Source organism: Callithrix jacchus, chromosome 12 (assembly GCF_049354715.1).
Source record: "Callithrix jacchus isolate 240 chromosome 12, calJac240_pri, whole genome shotgun sequence".
NCBI classification, from domain to species: Eukaryota; Metazoa; Chordata; class Mammalia; order Primates; family Cebidae; genus Callithrix; species Callithrix jacchus.
The window spans coordinates 38,632,712-38,653,921 of NC_133513.1; the positions used below are offsets into that span (position 1 = coordinate 38,632,712).

The window sequence follows — 21,210 nt, forward strand, 5'->3', positions numbered from 1 at the left end:
AAATTTATTTCAGCTGGGAGCAGGGTGGCATAGGTGCCTAACATCCAAGCTTCTTTAACAAAGGGAGGTTTAGCCTTTATATAGGCTTATACTTCAGATGTTACTCATGGAAGAACTTTAGATTCATAGTTTTAGGACTCACATGTGAAAAGGTTTTAGTTTAGAGTTTTCAGGAATTACATATGAAAGGGTTCCGGTTTACAGTTTTAGGACTCACATGTGAAAAGGTTTCTGGGTTGATCTTGTTTTAAGTAAAAATGGTGCCTTCTGGAGAGTTTCCCCAAGGGCTAGCCTGAGGTTTTTAGGAAAGAGATTCAGGAGGTGCTTCTATTGAGACTCTCTCTTCTATTGAGTGAATGACAGAGGGGGAGGAAATCCCAAATGCCTGGGTCTCCCTCCTCATCGTGAAGCACTTTTTGGTCATTCATTTATTCACTCAATGAGTATTTGTTAGACTGAACTATGGTGCTGGCACTTCTCTGAGTCAAGAATAAAGACATGGACAAAATAGACAAGTCCCTGCCCTAAAGGAGCTGCTATTCCAGTCAGGGGCAGGCAGAGAATGGACAAGTCAACAGGGAACTGTGTCTTAGGTGAGGCCATGGTCAGTACCTTGTAGAATAATAAATCAAGGAGGGAGGGGAAGAGAGGAGTGTGAGGGTGGGTGTGGTGAGGTCATCCAGGGAAGGACCTCCTGAGAAGGTAGCATAGGAGTAGAGATCTGGAGGATCCAAGGGGGAGAGCTGTGCAGATCCTTGGGGAGAAGTTCATCCACAAAGAGGAAACAGCATGGGCAAGACTCGGGGTCAGGGCCAGCAAGGAGGCCACAGCAGCTGGAATGGAGTGCTAGAAGGAAAAAACAAGATGTACAACAGCATGTAACATATTACAGATTGTGTTCCAGAAAGCACACACGTATACATGTGTATGTAGAGCCCATCGCTAGGGAGATGATAAGTGTTCAAGGAATCAGTAACTGCCATGAGCTCCAGAGAGGGGAACTGAGATACAGACAGGTGGAAGAGAGCCTTTTGCTTTTTTTTAATTTTTAAATTTTGTCAGCACATAATAGGTGTATATATTTACGGAGTACACAAGGTATTTTCACACCAGCATGCAATGCATAACAGCCATGTCAGGAGAATGTGGCATCCAGCCTCTCAAGCATGTATCCTTTGTGTTAGAAAAAAATCCAATTATACTATTCAGTTATTTAAAAATGTACCATTATTATTGACTATAGTCACCCTGTTGTGCCATCAAATACTAGGCCTTCTTCACTCTATTTTTTGTTTGTTTGTTTGTTTATTAAGACAGAGTCTTGCTTTGTCACTCAGGCTGGAGTGTGGTAGTAAGAGCTTGGCTTACTGTAGCCTCTGTCTCCCAAGTTCAAGCAATTTTTCCACTTCAATCTCCTGAATAGCTGGGATTACAGGCATACACCATCACACCTGGCTAATTTTTGTATTTTTGGTAGAGATGGAGTTTCACCATGTTGGCCATGCTGGTCTTGAACTCCTGATCTCAAGTAATCTACTTGCCCTGGCTTTGCAAAGTGCTGGGATTACAGCAGTGAGCCACTGTACCTGGCTTCATTATTTGTTTAAGAGTAAAATGTTTTCAAATCTAATGAACCTTGAAAATAAAGCTCAGGAACTTTCTAGTTATTAACCACATGTAAACGAAAGCAAAAACCATGTAATAAACACTTGATAAATTAAAGTTTTAAATCTCTATATGTGAAAACATATTTGTGAGGTTAAAATGCTAATGAGGAAAATTTCTCATTCCTTAGTTCTGACTCCAGAGTGGGTGTGCTGCCCATAAAAAAAAAAAAATCAGGAAAATATTTTAACATGAGTGACATTTGAATGTTAATATCTTTAATATATTAGAAGCCTTAACTAACTCAGAAGAAAAATATAAACACCCCAAACAGAAAAACAGCTAAAGGACATGAGAAAACAGGGCACTCACAAAGGAAGAAAAACAATTGCTCAGTACATATACAAAAAAAGTCTAATCTTGCCTATTAGCAAAAAATAAATAAATACATAAATAAATAAATAAACACAAAACATTTCCCACCTATCAGAATAGCAGGTGATAATTTGAGAAAATTATAATTTTCTATCACCCAAAAATTCTACCTCTAAGGACTTATCTTAAAAAATTTAGCATACGTGTGGGAAGTTTTTATCGGATGGACCTGGATTTCAACAGTGTTCCACGTTACAGGAAAACAAGGTCAGATACAATCTGAGTGTTCAAGAAGAGGGACCTGACCAAATCACTGATGCCCCAAATCATTCCATGGAATAAAACGTAGCTATTAAAATAATAATCAGTCCGGGCATGGTGGCTTATGCCTGTAATCCCGACACTTTGGGAGGTGGAGGCAGGAGGATCACTTGAGTCCAGGAGTTCAAGACCAGCCTGGGCAGCATAGCAAGACCCTGTCTCTATAAAAAAATGTAAAAATTAGCTGGGTGTGGTGGTGCACACCTGTAGACCCACCTACTTGTGAGGCTTAGGTGGGAGGATTGCTTGAGTCTAGGAGGTTACAGTGAGCTATGACGGTGCCACTGCACTCCAGCCTGGGCAGCAGAGCAATACTTGCTCTTTCAAAAAAATTAAAATAAATGAAAAGAAAAAGAAATAATTAAAAGAAAAACAAGCTGGTTCCATCTGTAAGGACAGGAGTTGAGGTAGGATCAACACTGAAATCCGATCAGGCGGGTAAGGTCGGAGCTGGCTGTCACACCCAGGAAGCCAGAAGCGCTGCTCATTTCAGTTTTGCCTTCCCCGCTGTGGGCTGCTGGCCACACCTGTCCTCATCCATTTCTTAACCCCTGTGAGCAGGAGATTTCAGCAATGGTATGGGTTGGTCATGCCAGGATATTTTTACTTGGGAATAGCTGAGATAACCCAGTGAAATCCTGTTCTGGGCTGCTGTTCTGTGCCAGGCACCCTGCCGGTCACTGGGAGGGACGTGGACAGGAATAGGTCACAGTCCCTGTCTTGGTCACAGAGTTCCTAATTGCAAACAATAAAACTTGCTCTAGATGGTTTGAGCTGGAAAGAGATTTATTAGAGAATTCAAGAGCCAGAGGCACCGGCTTTGTTGGCACAAGGTCAGGTAGAGTGCTGAATCCACACTGCTGCATGGCTCCAGCATGACCACCCTGCTACCAGTCACAGTTACGGCCCTCAGGCGCTGACACTGCACACGGGACACCAGACACCCTTGCCCTGAGAGCCAGAACCCTCCAGCCCATCATTCCCAGGGAGATGCTGCGTGATTCCAGTGTCCTTGAACCCTCTCTGAAGAGGCCTTGCTGAGATGAGTGTTTGTGGAGCTGAGGTTTGTGCTTGTGCCCTGCAGGCAAGGAGGTGAGGGCAGCAAGTCGTAGCCACTCCCAAAGTAAGGCAGAACTTTCCATTTCACACTGAGGGAAGCTCTCCAAACTTGCAGTTTTAAAGAAACCAGGGGGCTACAGTGCATGAGGAATGCGCCCCAATTTCCGGGAACTTAGAGTCGATGCACACTTTAAACTCATGCAGGTGAAGGCAGAAGTGTGTATCATCCTTGGTGAGTGGGGAGGCAGCCAGACAGCACTACAGCTCTTCCAGGGAGCAGGAGAGTGACCCCAAGCTGTGTTACGGGTGGTGGGACTGATTTCAGGGAGGGTAGAGGATGGTGCTGGCAAGGGTCACTGTGGCCAGCCCAGAGCTTCAAGAACCCCCTGGTTAGGAGCGTGAACTCTCATCTGTGGGCAGAGGGAAGTCAGGGTTAAATTTCTGGAACTGCAGCAAGCTGTGGCCGGGAGTGAGGGGACTTTTGGGATAAAATTGCATTATGAGCTCAGCTGCATCCCCCGAAAATGCATAGGTTTAAGCCCTAAGCCCCAATATCCCAGAATGTGACTAATGGAGACAGGGCCTTTAAAGAGGGGACTTAAGTAGAATGAGACAGTTGGAGTCGACGCTAACCCAATACAGCCGGTGTCCTTATTAGAAGAGGAAATTCAGACACACAGAGACACCAGGGGTGCGTGCCACGTAAGAGGCAGCGAGAGCCTGGCCTTCTGCAAACCAAGGAGAGAGGCCTCAGAGGAAAACGAGCCTCCCCAACGGCCTGACCTCACATTTCTAGTCTCCAGAACTGTGAGCAAATACGTCTCTTTAGTCAAAGCCACCCAGTTGCGGTGTTCTGTTGTGGTGAGACCACCATGGAATGAGGAGAAGGAAGGCTTGCTTGATGCAGCAGGGAGTGGACTACAGATTCAAGGAGGGCTCTGCACAGGTCTGAGATTGAGCTTGTCAGGGAAACCTGAGCTGTATGTAGGTCTCGCTCTCCTGTGCCCTGCAGGATGGCTTGACCCCTTTCTGTTCTCATGCCAGACCCTAAGGGCAGTGTCCACTGGGCCACAGACGCAGGCCTGGTGTGCCTGGTGGGCTATTCTTATGCCTTCAGGAAGCCCACCTTCACCTCCTGGCTGTTGTGACTGGCATCCCTGAGGCTCTGTTTCTTTGTATGTGAAATTAAATAAGGACATGTCATACATCACCTGCTAGCAATCCACCAGCACAGAGCGAAGGCTCAGTAAAGAGGCGTTCTCTCCTCCTCTGCTTTTTTAGGTCAGGAACAAATGCAGATCAGGGTGGGGACAAGGTAAACACATAACTGAGGTGGAGATCTGATTGATTAGTAACTCATAAATGATCTGAACCCATACTTTCCTGTTGATAGTCAACCTTCTGTAAACACACAATGCGTTCTCACCTTGTTATCATTCCCAGTGATGTCAAATGCGTGGGTGCCCTCGTCAGTATAAAAGTTTGATGCGACTTTTCCTGGATGCACCTGCCTGTAAGGAGTCCTGTTCGTCACAATGGTAGGTAACTGGTTTTATATACAAAGGCTAGAAAAGCAAAAAAGAATATGTATTCCTTATTTAATATGCTGTGATGTGTGTTTCTACTGCACAGCATTGAATGGTAAATGAAACCTAGTTCGGAATCTTTTGTTATTACCTGCAATTCAATGTACAGAGTATGAGAGTCTGGAGCTTGGGAAATTCTTATTGAGTTTAGCACTAGTTCTGTTCTCTAAGATCCAAGTTGTTTTTCCTTCCAGGACCAATTCACTGAAGGCCCAACCTTTCTGGGCTCAGGTGATCCTCCCACCTCAGCTTCCTGAGTAACTGGGACCACAGGCGAGCCACCATGCCCGGCTAATTTTTGTATTTTTTGTAGAGACAGGATTTTACTATGCTGCCCAGGCTGCTCTTGAACTCATGGGCTCAAGTAATTTTCCTACCTTGGCCTCCCAAAGTGCTGGGATTACAGGTAGGAACCACTGTGCTGGGCCAGGAATGAATTTAGCTTTAAAATTTATATAAACACATGCAGACTTTTCTTGCATCTTAAACTCAATCTTTCTTAAAACATTCTTTGCTGGTCTCTAACTACTGGACCCAAGTGATCCTCCCACCTCAGTCTCCCTAAGTTCTGGCATTTTAGGTAGGAGCCATTATGCCTGACCAGACCAACTGTTGATCATAGGTTAAGATACTTCCAGGAGCAGTAATTTACCTAAAGAGACACAACTTTTTTTTCCTATTTTGAGACAGAGTCTTGCTCTGTTGCCAGGATAAAGTGCAGTGGTGAGATCCCGGCTCACTGCAACCTCCCCCTCCCAGTTCAAGCAATTCTCCTGCCTGAGCCTCTCAAGCAGATGGGACTACAGAATGCGCCACTGTACCCAGATAATTTTTGTATTTGAATAGAGACGGGGTTTCACCATGTTGGCCAGGATGCTCTCGATTTCTTGAGCTCGTTATCTGCCCACCTCAGCCTCCCAAAGTGCTAGAATTACAGGCGTGAGCTACCGTGCCCGGCCCAAGAGACACAACTTCTAAGAGCACTTCCAGTCTGCTTCACCTCAAGGCTGACCATGAAGCTGCACCATCTAGAAAACCCTAGCCCATGCTGGCACGGTGGTGTACTCTACTGTGCCTGCACACATCAGGGGCCCATGGTTACTAAATGCAGGAATGGAAGACACGAAGGGAGGGAAGGCTGGTGGCAGAATAGAAGACAAGAATGAAAAGGAGCTTTAGAGCCTCTCTACTCAGGGGTGGGACTCAGACCAACAGCGTGGGCATCACCTGGGAGCTTCCATGTAAGTCTGCAGACCTACTGAAGCAGAATCTGCATGTTATTGAATAAGCTCTCTGGTTGGGTGCGGTGTCTCATGCCCATAATCCCAGCACTTTGGGAGGCCGAGGAGGGCAGATCACTTGAGGTCAGGAATTTGAGACCAGCCTGGCCAACATAATGAAATTCCATCTCTACTAAAAATACAAAAATTAGGGAGGCATTGTGGTGCACTCCTGTAATCCCAGCTATTTGGGAGGCTGAGGCAGGGGAATCGCTTGAACCCGGGAGGCAGAGGTTAAAGTGAGCTGAGATTGTGCCACTGCACTCCAGTCTGGGTGACAGAACAAGACTCTGTCTCAAAAAAAAAAAAAAAAAACCTCCCAGGAATTTATATGCACATTAAAGCAGCACTGGGTCGAGCACTGTTCCTGGGTTCTCACCGAGGTAAAGATACGGAGGCACTGGCTGTTTCTTTCTTCAATGAGCCTGAGATTGTGTGTTTCCTATTTGCTCCCTGGGTAACTCTAATGTTTACCCAAGGGGGAGAACCCCTCTTTTTACAGGGGAGGAAAACTGAGCTTCAGAGAGAGAGGGAGGGGAAGAGAGAGAGAGAGAGAGAGAGAGAGAGAGAGAGAGAGAGAGAGAGAGAGAGAGAGAGAGAGAGAGAGAGGCTATTTCTGAGATACTGTCAAGTGGGAAATCTCTTAATGAAATCATTTTCTCTCTGCTGTCACCATGTTTGGACTCCATCCCCAATTGTTCAATCTCGTGCCTTTGCTCTAGAGCTGCAGGAGATTTGGGGATTTTGCACATGTCACTTGTCCTGGGCTACAGCCCTGCTTGTCCCTGTTGACTCTCCTGCTTTGTGACCCAGTGAACAAGATCTCCAAGGTTCTAGTGATCCTCCATTCCCCCAGAGCCTTCTTTCTGCAAGAAGGGAGTGAAAATACTGTCAACAAGGCTGGCGTTTTTTGGGGAAAATGTTTAGGTTTCCTGGACCCCTTCCTAATACCTTACACTAAAATTTACTCCAGATGGATTAAAGACTTAAACATAAAGCCCAACACCATAAAAACCCTAGAAGAAAACCTATGCAAAACCATTCAGGACATAGGCATAGGCAAGGACTTCATGCCTAAAACACCAAAAGCATTGGCACCAAAAGCCAAAAATAGACAAATGGGGCCTAATTAAACCCCAGAGCTTCTGTACAGTAAAAGAAACAATCATCAGAGAGTGAAATGGCAACCAAGAGAATGGGAAAAGATTTTTGCTTGTCCCTGTTGACTCTCCTTCTTTGTGACTCAGTGAAACAATATCTCCAAGATTCTAGTGATCTTCAGTTCCCCCGGAGCCTTCTTTCTGCATGAAGGGAGTGCAAATACTGTCAACAAGGCTGGCTTTTTTGGGAAAAAACATTTAGGTTTCCACAACAATTTTGAGCTGACGGTTATACAAAAGAAGAATGAAACAGCCTAAGTGCCCCTCCAAGTCCTGGCTTGAGCTGAATATATTGAGGTTTTGACTTGTTTTTACAGAATTTCTTTCTTTCTTTCTGGCTATAAACCCCATATATTTTATTGTAGAAAATTTAGAAAATAAGAGGGAAAGTCCAAAGAAGAAAATTGTCATAATCCTACCAATCAAAAGTGACTTGTTATTTGGGAAAAACCTTCAGTGTGTTCTGAGCGTCTCTCTCCACATCATGATAATCACACATTTCATAGCCTGCTTCACTTCATGTAGTGACATGTGATCTTTTGCTCAGGTGACTTCACCTTCTACCTTGCTGGCTCACCAGGTGTTTTTCCGAGTCACTGTTCTCCAGCAGCTCTGTTCTTGGGCACGTGGTTTCTTTCCATTTTTCCACTGCAGTGAGCATCCTTGTGGAGGAGTCCATCTCTGTGCCATTTTTAGGATCACATCTTGGAGATAAAAAGGTGAAATTGAATATTGTAAATGGTTTTAAGAATGTTGATATATAGTAGCAAATTGCTCTCCATAACAGTTGTTAAAGTAAGTCATTCTTTAAAAAAAAACAAAAACAAAAACATGGGGTTTCACCATGTTGGTCAAGCTGGTCTTGAACTCCTGACCTCAGGTGATCCACCTGTCTCGGCCTCCCAGAGTGCTGTGATTACAGGTGTGAGCCAACGCGCCCGACCCAGAGTAAGTCATTCTTGTGCATTTCACCTCCCACAGATGCCTCTACTTCGCTCTGGGATAAATTCAATGATTATTCTTGACATCTCATTATGTTTCTATTTCATCTACATATTTATATTTCTTTTGCTATCAGTAAATTGAACTTTTTCATGTGTTTATTAATCATTTGTGTGTGTGTGTGTGTGTGAAATGCCACTTTATTTTCTTGCCATTTTTCTGTTTAAGATAGTTTTCAGCTGAGCGTGGTGGCTTACACCTGCAATTCCAGCACTTCCGGAGCCTGAGTTGGGTGGATCACCTGAGGTGGGGAGATCAAGACCAGCCTCACCAGCATGGAGAAACCCCATCTCTACTAAAAATACAAAATAGCTGGTCATGGTGGCGCATGACTGTAAGCCCAGCTAGTCAGGAGGCTGAGGCAGGAGAATCATTTGAACCTGGGAGGTGGAGGTTGCCGTGAGGTGAGAGCACACCATTGCACTCCAGCCTGGGCAACAAGAGCAAAACTCTGTCTAAAATAAAAAAAGTTTTTTAGGCTGGGCATGGTGGCTAACACCTGTAACCCCAGCACTTTGGGAAGCCAAAGTGGGAGGATCACAAGGTCAGGAGATCAAGACCTTCCTGTCTAACACAGTGAAACCCCAGCTCTTCTAAAAATACAAAAAATTAGCAGGGTATAGTGGCACACAGCTGTAGTCCCAGCTACTCAGGAGGCTGAGGCAGGAGAATTGCTTGAACCAGGGAGGTGGAGGTTGCAGGGAGCTTAAAAAAGAAAGGTGTTTTTCTACTCCCGTTGGTATATAATGATATTGTTCTGCAAATTTGATATCTGTCTAATTTCAGTTATGTTCTTACATTTATATTCTGAAATCTTTTTCTTTTATGCTTAGAATAAATATTTATGTATGTATGCTGTGATTGTTTGATGATCTACGGTAACAATTTAACCCTTGAATCCTTGTAGAGTTTATTTCACTAATGGGGACTCAAGTAGGAAATTAACTTTGTTTCTTCCCCAAATTGTTAATCACTTGTTCTAATACCATTTATTGAATAATTGCTCTCCACAGATCTCAAAGACCATGTTTATTTTATAATAGGCTTCTACATATATTTATACTTTCTGGTTTTCTCATTTTTCTTTTTCACCTTATCCACCTACCTTTGGAACTTTCTGGGTTTTCTATTTTGATCTCTGTGTTTGTCTTTTTTATTTTTAAAGACAAGGTTTCACTCTGTCACTCAGGCTGGAGTACAGTGGGGCTATCTTGGCTCTCAGCAGCCTCGAACTCCCTGGGGTCCAGCAATTCTCCCACCTCAGCCTCCCAAGTAGCTGAGATTACAGAACACACCACCACACCCACCTAATTTTCGTATGATTTATTTTTTTTTTGACACGATGTTTTGTTCTTGTTGCCCAGGCTGGAGAGCAATGGCACGATCTCAGCTCACCACAATCTCTACCTCATGGGTTCAAGTGATTCTCCTGCTTCAGCCTCCTGAGTAGCTGGGATTACAGGCACACACCACCACACCTGGCTAATTTTGTTTTTAGTAGAGACGAGGATTGTCCATGTTGGTAAGGCTGGTCTCAAACTCCCAATCTCAGGTGATCTGACCCCCTTGGCCTCCCAGTGTTGGGATTACAGGTGTGAGACACCATGCCCAGCCTTAACTTTTGTATTTTTGGTAGCAATGGGGTTTTACCATGTTTCCCAGGCTGGTTTTGAACTCTTGAGCTCAAGCTATCTGCCTGCCTCAGCCTCTCAAATTGCTGAGATTACAGGAGTGAGCCATCGTGCCCACCCTATCTTTCTATTCTTTTTATTTTTTTGAGATGGAGTTTCACTCTTGTTGCCCAGGCTGGAGTACAATGGTGCTATCTCAGGTCAGTCACAACAACCTCCACCTCCTGGGTTCCAGCAATTCTCCTGCCTCACCCTCCCGAGTAGCTGGTACTACAGGCATGCGACACCATGCTGGCCTAATTTTGTATTTTTAGTAGAAACAAGGTTTCTGCATGTTGGTTAGGCTAGTCTCAAACTCCTGACCTTGGGTAATCCGCCCATCTCAGCCTCCTGAAGCGCTGGGATGACAGGCATAAGCCACGTCTCCCAGCCCCTATCTGTCTATTCTCATATGAGTCACATACTACTTAATTAGCATCACTTCATAATTAATTTTAGGAACCTTACAGAAGAAATGCTTTCATTCCCATTGTCAAAAGACAAAATTACAATATATTTAGTTTAAGGATCTTAATTGACTTTTTTTTTTTTTGAGACAGAGTCTCACGCTGTCGCCCAAGCTGGAGTGCAGTGGCACAACCATGGCTCGCTGCAACCTCTGCCTCCAGAGCTCAAGCGATTCTCCCGCCTCAGCCTTCCGAGGAGCTGGGATTACAGGCACATGCCTCCATGCCCAACTGATTTTTTTGTATATTAGTAGAGAACAGGTTTCACCATGTTGCCCAGGGTGGTTTCACAATCCTGAGCTCAGGCAATCCACCCGCCTCAGCCTCTCAAAGTGCTAGGATTAGAGGTATGGGCCACCACACCTGGTCCTTAATTGACTTTTACTTGTGAATCTAGAATCTGGCAACACCTCATTCCATATAAGAGATGAAGTGTTCTAAAGAGCTGCCCAGAGAAGTTTGCCTTTAGAAATGGAAAAGAACCAGAGAAAGCAGAAACACAGAACAGAAATTGAACAGGTCTTTTTGAAGTGACTTTGCTTATAAAAGTTAAAGCAGAGGGGACTTTCTTATCATGTCAGCTAAAACTGGCCTGTTGGGCATTTGGCTATTACCTCTCAGTCTCTCCTGATTTCTTAGAAGGTTGGATAAGCAACTTAGTTCTGGCTTAGTAGCAGAGAACTTCAGCATGGGCAACTGCGTTTTGGTTTTGTCTATTCGGCCTAGTGCAGGAGCTCAGTCCAAACCAATGGCCTCCTATATATTTCATTGAACACCGTCTGCCCTTTCAAAAGTCCCCAGAAATTACCATATTAAGGTTTTTTAATTTAGCTCATTTCAGGAAGATGACAAGGTCAACTAGATACTTTTCCTTGTTCTACAATTTCAGCCTAGATTAACTGGTTTGTTCACGGAGCCATCGAAGATGCCTTTATGATCTGGGAAATGAACTTCCTAGCCTCGCCCTCTGTGTTCACAGCATGGCCCCAACCTAGTTTTCCACTCATATCTCCAAATAATCCAGTTAACTACAATAAGCCTTCAACTATATGTTTGGTGCTTCTCTTCTCTGTCTTTGTTAATGTTTCATTCTTGTCATGAAACTCCTCATTCTGTCCTTTATCTTCCATATTCTGCAAAGAGGCTAAAGACTGCGTTATCTATAAAGGTCTCTTGAACTTTCTCTGCAGTGAAACAGCCCACATATCATTACTGCCCTATGCCTGCTGACTCCTGTTTGCCTCTTTCTGTAGTTCATGCTAGTGACTTGTGTGGATCTTGTTCCCTTGCTAAGTCACCGCGGTTAGGAGCTCCACCTCATAACCTCTACCAGAGCCCAGCAGAGGTCCTGGTACACAGCACTCAGTAAAGGATTATCGTCTGAATTAATTCATTCTTCACCCTGAGCTTTCTTCACATTACAGAATGTTCTCCTGGGCGGCCTTGTGATCTTTGCAACCTTTGCGACTTTATGCAATGCATCATGCTATTTAATACTGAATGACGTAGTTCCAGGAGAGTCAACCAAGGGTAAGTCTTGGCTTTTCAATGTTTATGATGTTATTGCAGCCTGGTAGGTGGACCTGTCTGCAGATGAAAACCTGTGTTTTTTGTTGTTCTTTGTTTGTTTGAGACAGTCTCGCCCTGTCTCCCAGGCTGGAGTGCCGAGGCGAGATCTCGGCTCACTGCAACCTCCTCCTCCCGGGTTCCAGTGATTCTCCCATCTCAGCCTCCGAAGTAGCTGGGACTGCAGGTGCCCACCACCATGCCCAGCTAATTTTTGTGTTTGTGGTAAAGACCGGGCTTTGCCATGTTGGCCAGGCTGGTTTCAAACTCCTGACCTTGGGTCATCTGCTCGTCTCAGCCTCCCAAAGTGATGGGATTGTAGACGTGAGCCACTGTACTTGGCTCACTTGGGGAGGCTTCTAAGAATTCAGCGGCCTGGGCCCTAAACCCAGAGATAGATTTCATTGTTCTAGCGTAGGACTGAGACATAGAAGGTGTTTTTCAAGTACCCAAGATGTTACACATGTGCACAGGGTTGAAAACCACCGAAGCAAAGCAAAGGGAAGTGTAGAAGTGAGATATTGATTGAGAGATAATCCAGCAGGAAAAACCTTGGTCCCAAGTACCCCTTGGCTCATATGGCTACCTGATTCAAAAAAAAGGCCTTATTTTTCTTGAAAAACCTGTTCTGAAATAAAACTCAGAAGGATGTAAGCTTTCTGTAAGAAAACATTATCAGTAGCACGAACTGAACAGTACTGGAATTAGCCATGGGTGAATCCAAGAGCACAATATCTTTAAAAGCAACGAGCTTCTCCCTCTCTGGGAAGGGTTTAGATAGAAGGGGCTGGACTCAGTGTCCTGATAGGCCTTATTCTCATTGTATGACTTACACTGATGATGTCATGTGTATGGTTTTAGAATGCACAGATCTGAAAGGAAACAAACATCCAATAAACTCAAAGTGGCGGACTGACAGCTGTGACATATGTACTTGCCAAGAAAAAGAAATATCATGTTGCACTCTGTAAGTCTGATCAGAATCTGTTGGGGAAGGGCTAAGAATCTCAATTTTAACAGGTGCCTTGAGAGTCTTATGAGGACACTGTGAGTAGAGAAGCAAGCACTTGACTTAGATGAGAACACCTGAGTCCTGCTGAACTTGAAGTGTCTGGAGAGCTACATTTATTGAGCAGGCCCCATGCTAGGTGCCTAATGGAACAAGAGGAATTGGACTGGGAGCTGGCTGGTTGCTCAGAGTAGACTCCCAGGCATCGCATTGGTCAGGCCACTGGGTACTATAGCTAAGCCTTGATTTTGTGGCTCCAGAGATTTGACATTGTCTTTATATCAAGTGTTGATGTCACTCTGGTGGTGTGTGAATGTACCCCAGGCAGGTGAAGGACTGGTGACTGGTCCCTCCCTAACATAGGAGCACAGCTCCCTGGTGGCTGAGGCATTCATGTTACCCAGATTTGGCAACCCTGACCTCTTCCAGGATTTTCCACTGTAGGCTTGGATTCTTGTGGGCCTGGTGTGGAAAAGGGCCAGGCTGCTCCTTGCAGGGAATAGGGAAGAACCTCGATATTGGAGTAACTTGAGTCTGAATCTCCATTCCCTTGTATACTGGCTGTGTGACCCTGAGTAAGTTTCTGAATATCTCTGAGCCTCTGTTTCCTCACAGTATAATCAGGGATAATCAGGTGGCTATGAGAATTAAATGAGATTCTGCACATACGTTCTTTAACCCAACAAACACTTAATGCCTTCTCTGTGCCAATTCTGTGTCCTGCAAGCCTGGGGCAGGAACTGACACCTGGTCAGGTTTCAAGGTGCCCTTTCCTTTCTCCGGTCATGTTGCCTGTTCCATTTAGCACACTGCTCCACATGGGGGAAAAGAAGGCAATTCCTTCTTCCCTGAAATTGCCTTACTTCCTACCAAGTTTGTTTTGCTCATAAACTTTTTTCTCCTCCATGAAAAAATACAGACTTTGATTAAGCTTTTTCTGGAAGAAGTTTTTGGACCCACTGCACCCTCTATGACACACTGCCCAGATCTCAAGATGCTTGGTAGCAGTGGAGCCTGAGGCTGGGGACCCAGGCAGAGGCTCCCCAGAAGGGCATGGGAGACATCCTGGTCTCCACGCTGCCCGGGCCCAGGCCAGGGTTGGCTCCCTGACTTGGGTGAGGAAAAGGGAGTGGGAGACAAAAGGCCAAGGCCATCCAACCACTGGCTCTGGATAGCTGAACACCTGATGCTGACAGTTTCTCCTGCCACTCTCTCTCTGCTGCTTCACCTACAGAGCTAAGTCTGGTTTGAATTGAAATAAGCATCCAGTAATATGCCCTTTGCCTTCCCAACCTGTACTTGCACACAGGCAGCGGAGATTCACCATTTCACTTCCTACCACGAACCAAAAGAATTGTATCTCTTTGGCCAGGCCCAGTGGCTCACACCTGTAATCCCAGCACTTTGGGAGGCTGAGGCAGGTGGATGACCTGAGGGCAGGATTCCAGACCTGCCTGACCAACATGGAGAAACCCCATCTCCATCAAAAATACAAAATTAGCCAGGCATGGTGGCACATGCCTATAATCCCAGCTACTCAGGAGGTTGAGGCAGGAGAATCACTTGAACCCGGGAAGTGGAGTCTGCAGTGAGCCCAGATCACACCATTGCACTTCAGCCTGGGCAGCAAGAGTGAAACTCTGTATCCAAAATAAAAAAAAAAAAAAAGAAAGAAAGAAATGTATCTCTTCAAAAAACACCACTATATTTTTAACTTTTAAAAATTGTGGTAAAATGTATATTACATAGAATGTGCCACTTTAACCATTTTAAAACATATAATTCAGGGGCATTAAATACATTCACAGTATTATGCAACCATAAACACTATTTCCAACCTGAAACTATATCCAGTAAACAATACCTCAGTTCCCCCTCCCACAAAACCCCTGGTAACCTCAAATTTACTTTCTATCTCTATGAATTTGCCTAGTCTAGGTATTTCATATAAATAGAATCACACCGTGTTTGTCTTTTTGTGTCTGGCTTATTTCACTTAGCATGTTGTCAAGGTTCATTTATGTCGTAGCATGTATCAGTACTTCCTTCCTGTTTCTGCCGGATTAATATTCCATGGTGTGGCTAGACCACATTTTGCGTATCCATTTATTTGTTGATGAACACTTGAGTTGCTTCCACCTGTTGGCTAAAGTAAGTAATGTTGTTCTGAACACTGTCAGTATACAGACATTGGCATATAATGTTTGGTCTCTGCTTTCAATTCTTTTGGGATATATACCTAGGAGTAGCTTGCTGGGTCATATGGTAATTTTTTGTTGAACTTATTAAGGAGCTGCCAAGCTGTTTTCCACAGCTGCACCATTTTACATTCCTACCAGCCAACAATCGCCTTTAAACATGGAAGGTTTTAAATGACATTTCCCCCAATTTTCTAAGTAAAACATATGAATTATGGAACCATTGGAGAGTATAGGAGAAAAAAGAAAAACCTACTAATAATTCTGACTGCTTAAAGGTAATAACTGTTAACATTCTATCATATTTATTTATTTGTATTAAAGAATTGAGACAGGGTCTCACTATGTTGCCCGGGCTGGTCTCAAACCCCTGGGCTCAAGCTGTCCTCTCACCTCAGCCTCCTGAGTAGCTGGGATTATATGTATGTGCCACCATGCCTAGGCTTCTAAGATAATTTCTTTATGTCTCTTTTCTACATTTCTTTTCTTGCACACAGTGGCTACCAAATTTTTATCACAATTCTGTGGGCTGATTGTTCCACTTAATGATCTAGCATTGGGCTGGGCATGGTGGCTCACGCCTGTAATACCAGCACTTTGAGAGGCCAAGGCGGGGGTGGATCATTTGAGTTCAGGAGTTCAAGACTAGCTTTGGTAACATGGTGAAACCCCCATCTCTACTAAAAATATAAAAATTACCCGGGTGTAGTAACATGCGCCTGTAATCCCAGCTACTCAAGAGGCTGCAGGAGAATCGCTTAAGCCTGCGATATGGAGGCTGCAGTGAGCTGAGATCACATAAATAAATATTCTAGCAGTAGTATCATCTCATCTCATCTCATTGGAACTCTTCAAATATTTGTATGTACTGCAGCTCAATTAGACGTGGTCTGTGATTTTTATCAGCTTCTCCAGGGGCTCCTTGACGGTGACCTGGAGTTACTCTTTGCTCTGTTTAGTTGAGAGAGCTCCTTTGCCAACAGGCCTCCGAGCCAGGGCTGGGACAACTGTTCCCTTTCCACATTCTAGCAACAATATGCTGGCCACTTCCTGAACAGGGAGAGTGGGCGGAGCCAGTTTGGAACAAGCTGCCTAGCTCCAGATTAGCCAGACTTGCCCCTGCCTGTCAGCACCTACCACTGAAATTCTGTGCCTGCAGGATGGAATGCAGGGGTGGGCTGTGTGACTCTATGGTACAGACTGGTCCATGTTCCTGGAGACCACATTCTGGGGCTGCCAGCCAAGGGGTGCCCTTAAGTTGGTGAAGGCATCCCGACCAGCTGGAGCATGGGTGGCTTCCTGAACAGAACTGGCACTGGGAGGGGGTCCTGGGGGGTCCTTTCTCCTCTAACAGGCTCCAGTTTTGTCTCAATGACAGTGTTGCTACGCCTGTGGGTTATGACATACACAAGTGCCAGAAAATCTTCAACAAGGAGGAGTGCAAGTTAACTGTGGTGGAGAAGAAGAACCCACATAAGACCTGTGATGTCAGTGCATGGATATTGTAATGTGCTTCTAGTAGGCACAGAGCTCCCAGGCCAGACCTCTTCTCCTCTGGCTCTAATAGTCTATGATGGTGTAGCCCTGCCTATCAGTAAAAGATTTTTGAGCAAACATTTGAATATGTGTGTACTTTTAATTTATAACTTATGTATGCATTACTTTAATACACATTATAAAGCATACAAAACATTTAAAAAGGGAGACAAAAATACATATGAATGGCTGAGCACAGTGGCTCATGCCTACAATCCCAGTACTCTGGAAGGCTGAGGTGGGCGGATCACTTGAAGTCAGGACTTTGAGACCAGCCTGGCCAACATGGTGAAACCCTGTCTTCACTAAAAATACATAATTAGCCAGGCATGGTGGCAGGTACCTGCAGTCCCAGCTACTCTGGGGGCTGAGGCAGAAGAATCACTTGAACACAGGAGGCGGAGCTTGCAATAAGTTAAGATCACACCATTGCACTCCAGCCTGGGTGACAGAGTAAGATAACGTTTCAAAAAAAAAAAGAAAGAAAAGAAAAAAAAATCCAACCCCAAACAAAACAAATAACAAAATACACATGAATAAAAGTTCTATTTTTCCTAAACTCTGTAATAGGTCACTGTGCGTCCCTTACTGGGGGACCACTGCCACTCTTGCTGTTTGTGATGTCTGCACTCTGCTGCCTATGTCCTGCTGGCTGGTAAACAATAGAAAAAATGTGTGTCTTCAAGCTGAAATTAGATCCCTTCTTTTCTTTAAGGTGTTCCTGTTTATCCCTCCTTCCTCTTCATCAGGAAGTGTCTTCTATGATGTGTCCCCCACGTTCCTCTGTGTTTGAGGTGAAAGCAAGTTAGAACAAGACAGCCTGAACAAGTGCCCCCAAGGGCCACATGAAGCCTGAGGGGAATTCAAGGCCAGGGGCTCTGCCTTGCTGATGCAGAGTGGCCTGGGAGCAAGGCCTCAGTATCAGTTATCTCTTGCTATACGCAGAGCACCCAAAACTTAATGGCTTAAAACAATGACAACATCGCTTCTCTTTTGACCGTTCCTGCGTTAGAGAACATTTGTTCACTCAACAGGTCTGTACGGAGCACCTGGGCCAGTGCTCTGGACCTGGGGATAAAGCAGTGAACCAGAGAGATCTCAGGAGAGAACCCTGCTCTCCTAGGGCTTGGAGTCAGCTGTGTGTACGTGACAGATCAGAAATGGGCAAACAGTCATCTGTTGAACAATCAGTGGGCAACTGATAAACAGCTTTATTTTCCTTTGTCCCCCTTCTGTTTAAACATGCTATGTGGGCCAGTTGAGCAATCTAGACAGGTCCCTTAGCTTTCCTGATCACCTTCAGATAACTTAAAAAGGTGGTCTGAGTTACACTTTTTTGAGTTATATGGAGTCTCATTCCAGGGGTGCATCTGAATTGAGAGGGAATGGGGTACAGGAGAGTTAAGGGCTCCTCCTGCCTGAGGTTACGTTCTTGGCTGACTTCCTCTGGGACTTCTGTGGGCCTCTCTCTCCACAGCTCCCCTTCCACTCACAGCCTATGATTATTATCTTAGCTTCTGCATCAGAATCTTCTCTCCTGTTTTGTAGTGAGGTTGCCTTGCCCCTTGTAGGAGTCACTCTTGGGTGGGATAAATAAAACCCTGCTATGATCTTCTCCTTTGCTGGGGAAGGTCGGGAAGCCGTTGCCGGCTGAGTATGGAGGACCTCTGTCGAAACCAAGACAGAAAGAAGTGCTATTTTAACATCTGGTCACAAGTAAATAATGTGGGTTATAATCTGGGCTGTAGGCTGGACATGGTGACTCATGTTTGTAATCACATGTGAGGTGAGAGGATTGCTTGTGCCCAGTTTGAGAGCAGTCTGGGCAAAACAGCAGGACCTGTTTCCACAAAAAATGTTATAACCGGGCATCGTGGCCCACGTCTGTATGTAATCCCAGCTACTCAGCAGGTTGAGGCAGGAGAATCACTTGAACCCACGAGGCAGAGGTTGCTGTGAACTGAAATTGCACCACTGCACTCCAGCCTGGGCAACAGGGACAGACCCTGTCTCAAAGAAAATGGAACAGAAAGAAAAAAGCATCTGGGCTCTGACTATTAATTTACTCGACTATTTTTTTTTTTTGAGATGGAGTCTGGCTCTGTCGCCCAGGCTGGAGTGTAGTGGCGTGATCTCAACTCACTGCAACCTCCACCTCCCAGGTTCAAGCTATTCCCCTGCCTCAGCCTCCTGAGTAGCTGGGACTACAGGTGTGTGACACCACCCCAGCTAATTTTTTGTATTTTTAGTAGAGTCGGATTTCACCGAGTTAACCAGGATGGTCTAGATCTCCTGACCTCGTGACCCACATGCCTCGGCCTCCCAAGATGCTGGGATTACAGGCGTGATCCCCTGAGGCCGGCATATTTACTCAATCTTTAGGGAAAAAAATGTGACAAACGTGGAATCATACATCATCTGGCCTTTTGTGTCTTATGATATTTGCTTTTGTATCTAAATATTCAAGCTAAATAGTATCTACTTCGTGAGGACATTGGAATCACTTGGGATGGTCCTCAGCACAGAATTTGCCTTCAAAGAAAAAAAAAATGTTTGCTTCACTTAATTTGATTTATTCACGGAGGGCGAAAGGACACTGTGCAAGGGTGGGAGGGAGTGTACGCCTGCGCTCTGCGCCTTCTATGGGGCAGTCAAGGGCTTCTGGCTGACCCGAGCGGAGATCTCGTGAGACTGTCAGGCGGATGGCGTCAGTCAGAATGCTCCTTTTGACAACTACTAAAACCAAGGGACATTGAGAATCACTAACAAAGCTCATCAAAAGGGTGGCAGTGAGCTAACGGTATGGTGGCTTGCCTTGTAATCCCAGCACTTTGGGAGGCTGAGGCGGAGTGATCGCTAGAGGCCCGGAGCTGGAGACCAGTCTGGACAACATAGCAAGGCCCCCATCTTTACTAAAATTAAATCAGCCAGGTGCGGTGGAGCCCGCCTATAGTCCCAGCTACTCAGGTGGCTGAGGTAGGAGGATCACCTGAGCCCCGGAGAATGCAGTGAGCTAAGATCGAACCACCTGCACCCCAGCCTGGGCGACAGGGCAAAACCCTGTCTCTTAAAAAGTCCTTTTGGTTGTCAGTCTACAAAGATCACAGAGCAGGGGTTAGATAAGCAGCCACCACTCTCATTCAAAAATCCTATTCATTTAGGACTCTGGAATTACAGCTCTGAAGGAGCTTCCTGGGCCCCAGACTTGAAGAATCTCACTAAAGGATATCCACATACTGGCTTGTCTCCCATCCCACTTAGTCCGGGTCTCAACAAGAATCGCCTCCCTAGTGCCCGAGCAATCCCTCAGCGTGGCGGAAACGGATCTCCCCTCTGGATGGGGCTAAGCGGCACTGCCAGAAACACCAATGAAGGGAACGCCGCGTCTGGGCCGCGGTCCGGGTCCGCCCCCTCCCTGGTGGCCAGGGGCGGCCAGGTTGGCATTCTCCAGGGCTATGAGGGGCCTGTGTTCCTAAGAGGGCAGGCAACCCGACGGCCCGGGTGCAGGGGCAGTAGCGGCTCCGTCCTCCCGCGCGCAGGCCGAGCGTCACCCCTGCCGCCCTCGTGTCCCCGGGGCCCGCCTCTCACGCCCGCGTCGGCAGCCAGCGACCAGTTCTGGCTGCTCCTGCGGATCTCCTCCACCGACCACGGCCGCTCCCACACGGGCTCGGACGCCGGCGCCCGCTCCTGGTCGGGGGTCAGCCGGCTCATCTGCAGCGAAAAAAAACGAGGAGACAGGCTGAGCCTCAGGGCAGCAGGAACGGCGGCCCCAGCCCAGGCGGTTCCCTTTGCGGCCAAGCCTGCCGCCCTCACCATCCCAGCCTCCCAAGTCTGGTTGGGAACTCCTGACCTCTGGTTACCCACCCGACTCAGCCTCCAATTTGGCTATTTTTTTTTTTTTTTTTGGTAGCGATAAATTCTCACTATGTTGTCAAGCCGTCCTCCTACCTGCATCTCACAAAGTGCCGGGATTACAGGTATGAGCCACCACACCTGTCCTAAAAATGTATTTTTTATACATATGTCTTTGTCAAAATTGGGATAAAGAGAAACAGACTGGCAGTGGTATGCATTTGAAGAGAAATGGGAGAAAGCATATTTACTTAGGGTGTTGTGGGAATTGAGGGACAGGAGAGACCCATGGGCAAAACAGGAGGATTTTATTAAGGTGGTCACCAGCTCAGCGGATTAGCATCACAAGGCTGAGCCCTGAACATAGACCGGGCTTGACTTTTCTGCATGTGACCGAAGGGTGTTAGGCATTCATGGCCTGAAACTTGCCAGGTGGAAAAGGAGCTTGCAGAGGCAGGACGAAGGCAGCTTATTAAGCCGTGACCGCTGTTGCAACTTAGGCAAGACTTATGACCTTCTGTATA

At 45.8% G+C, this 21,210-nt stretch overlaps 1 protein-coding gene across 1 annotated transcript; it reads left to right on the forward strand.

The window, feature by feature from the left end:
• Nucleotides 1–4,863: 4,863 nt before the first annotated feature.
• LOC118142790 (beta-microseminoprotein J1) lies at nucleotides 4,864–16,912 on the forward strand. The gene is made up of 4 exons (XM_035267657.2): nucleotides 4,864–4,898; nucleotides 11,950–12,055; nucleotides 12,953–13,058; nucleotides 16,677–16,912. Exons 1-4 carry the CDS (start codon nucleotides 4,896–4,898, stop codon nucleotides 16,804–16,806), a joined length of 345 nt encoding a protein of 114 aa, XP_035123548.1. The 5' UTR covers nucleotides 4,864–4,895; the 3' UTR covers nucleotides 16,807–16,912.
• Nucleotides 16,913–21,210: the final 4,298 nt, after the last annotated feature.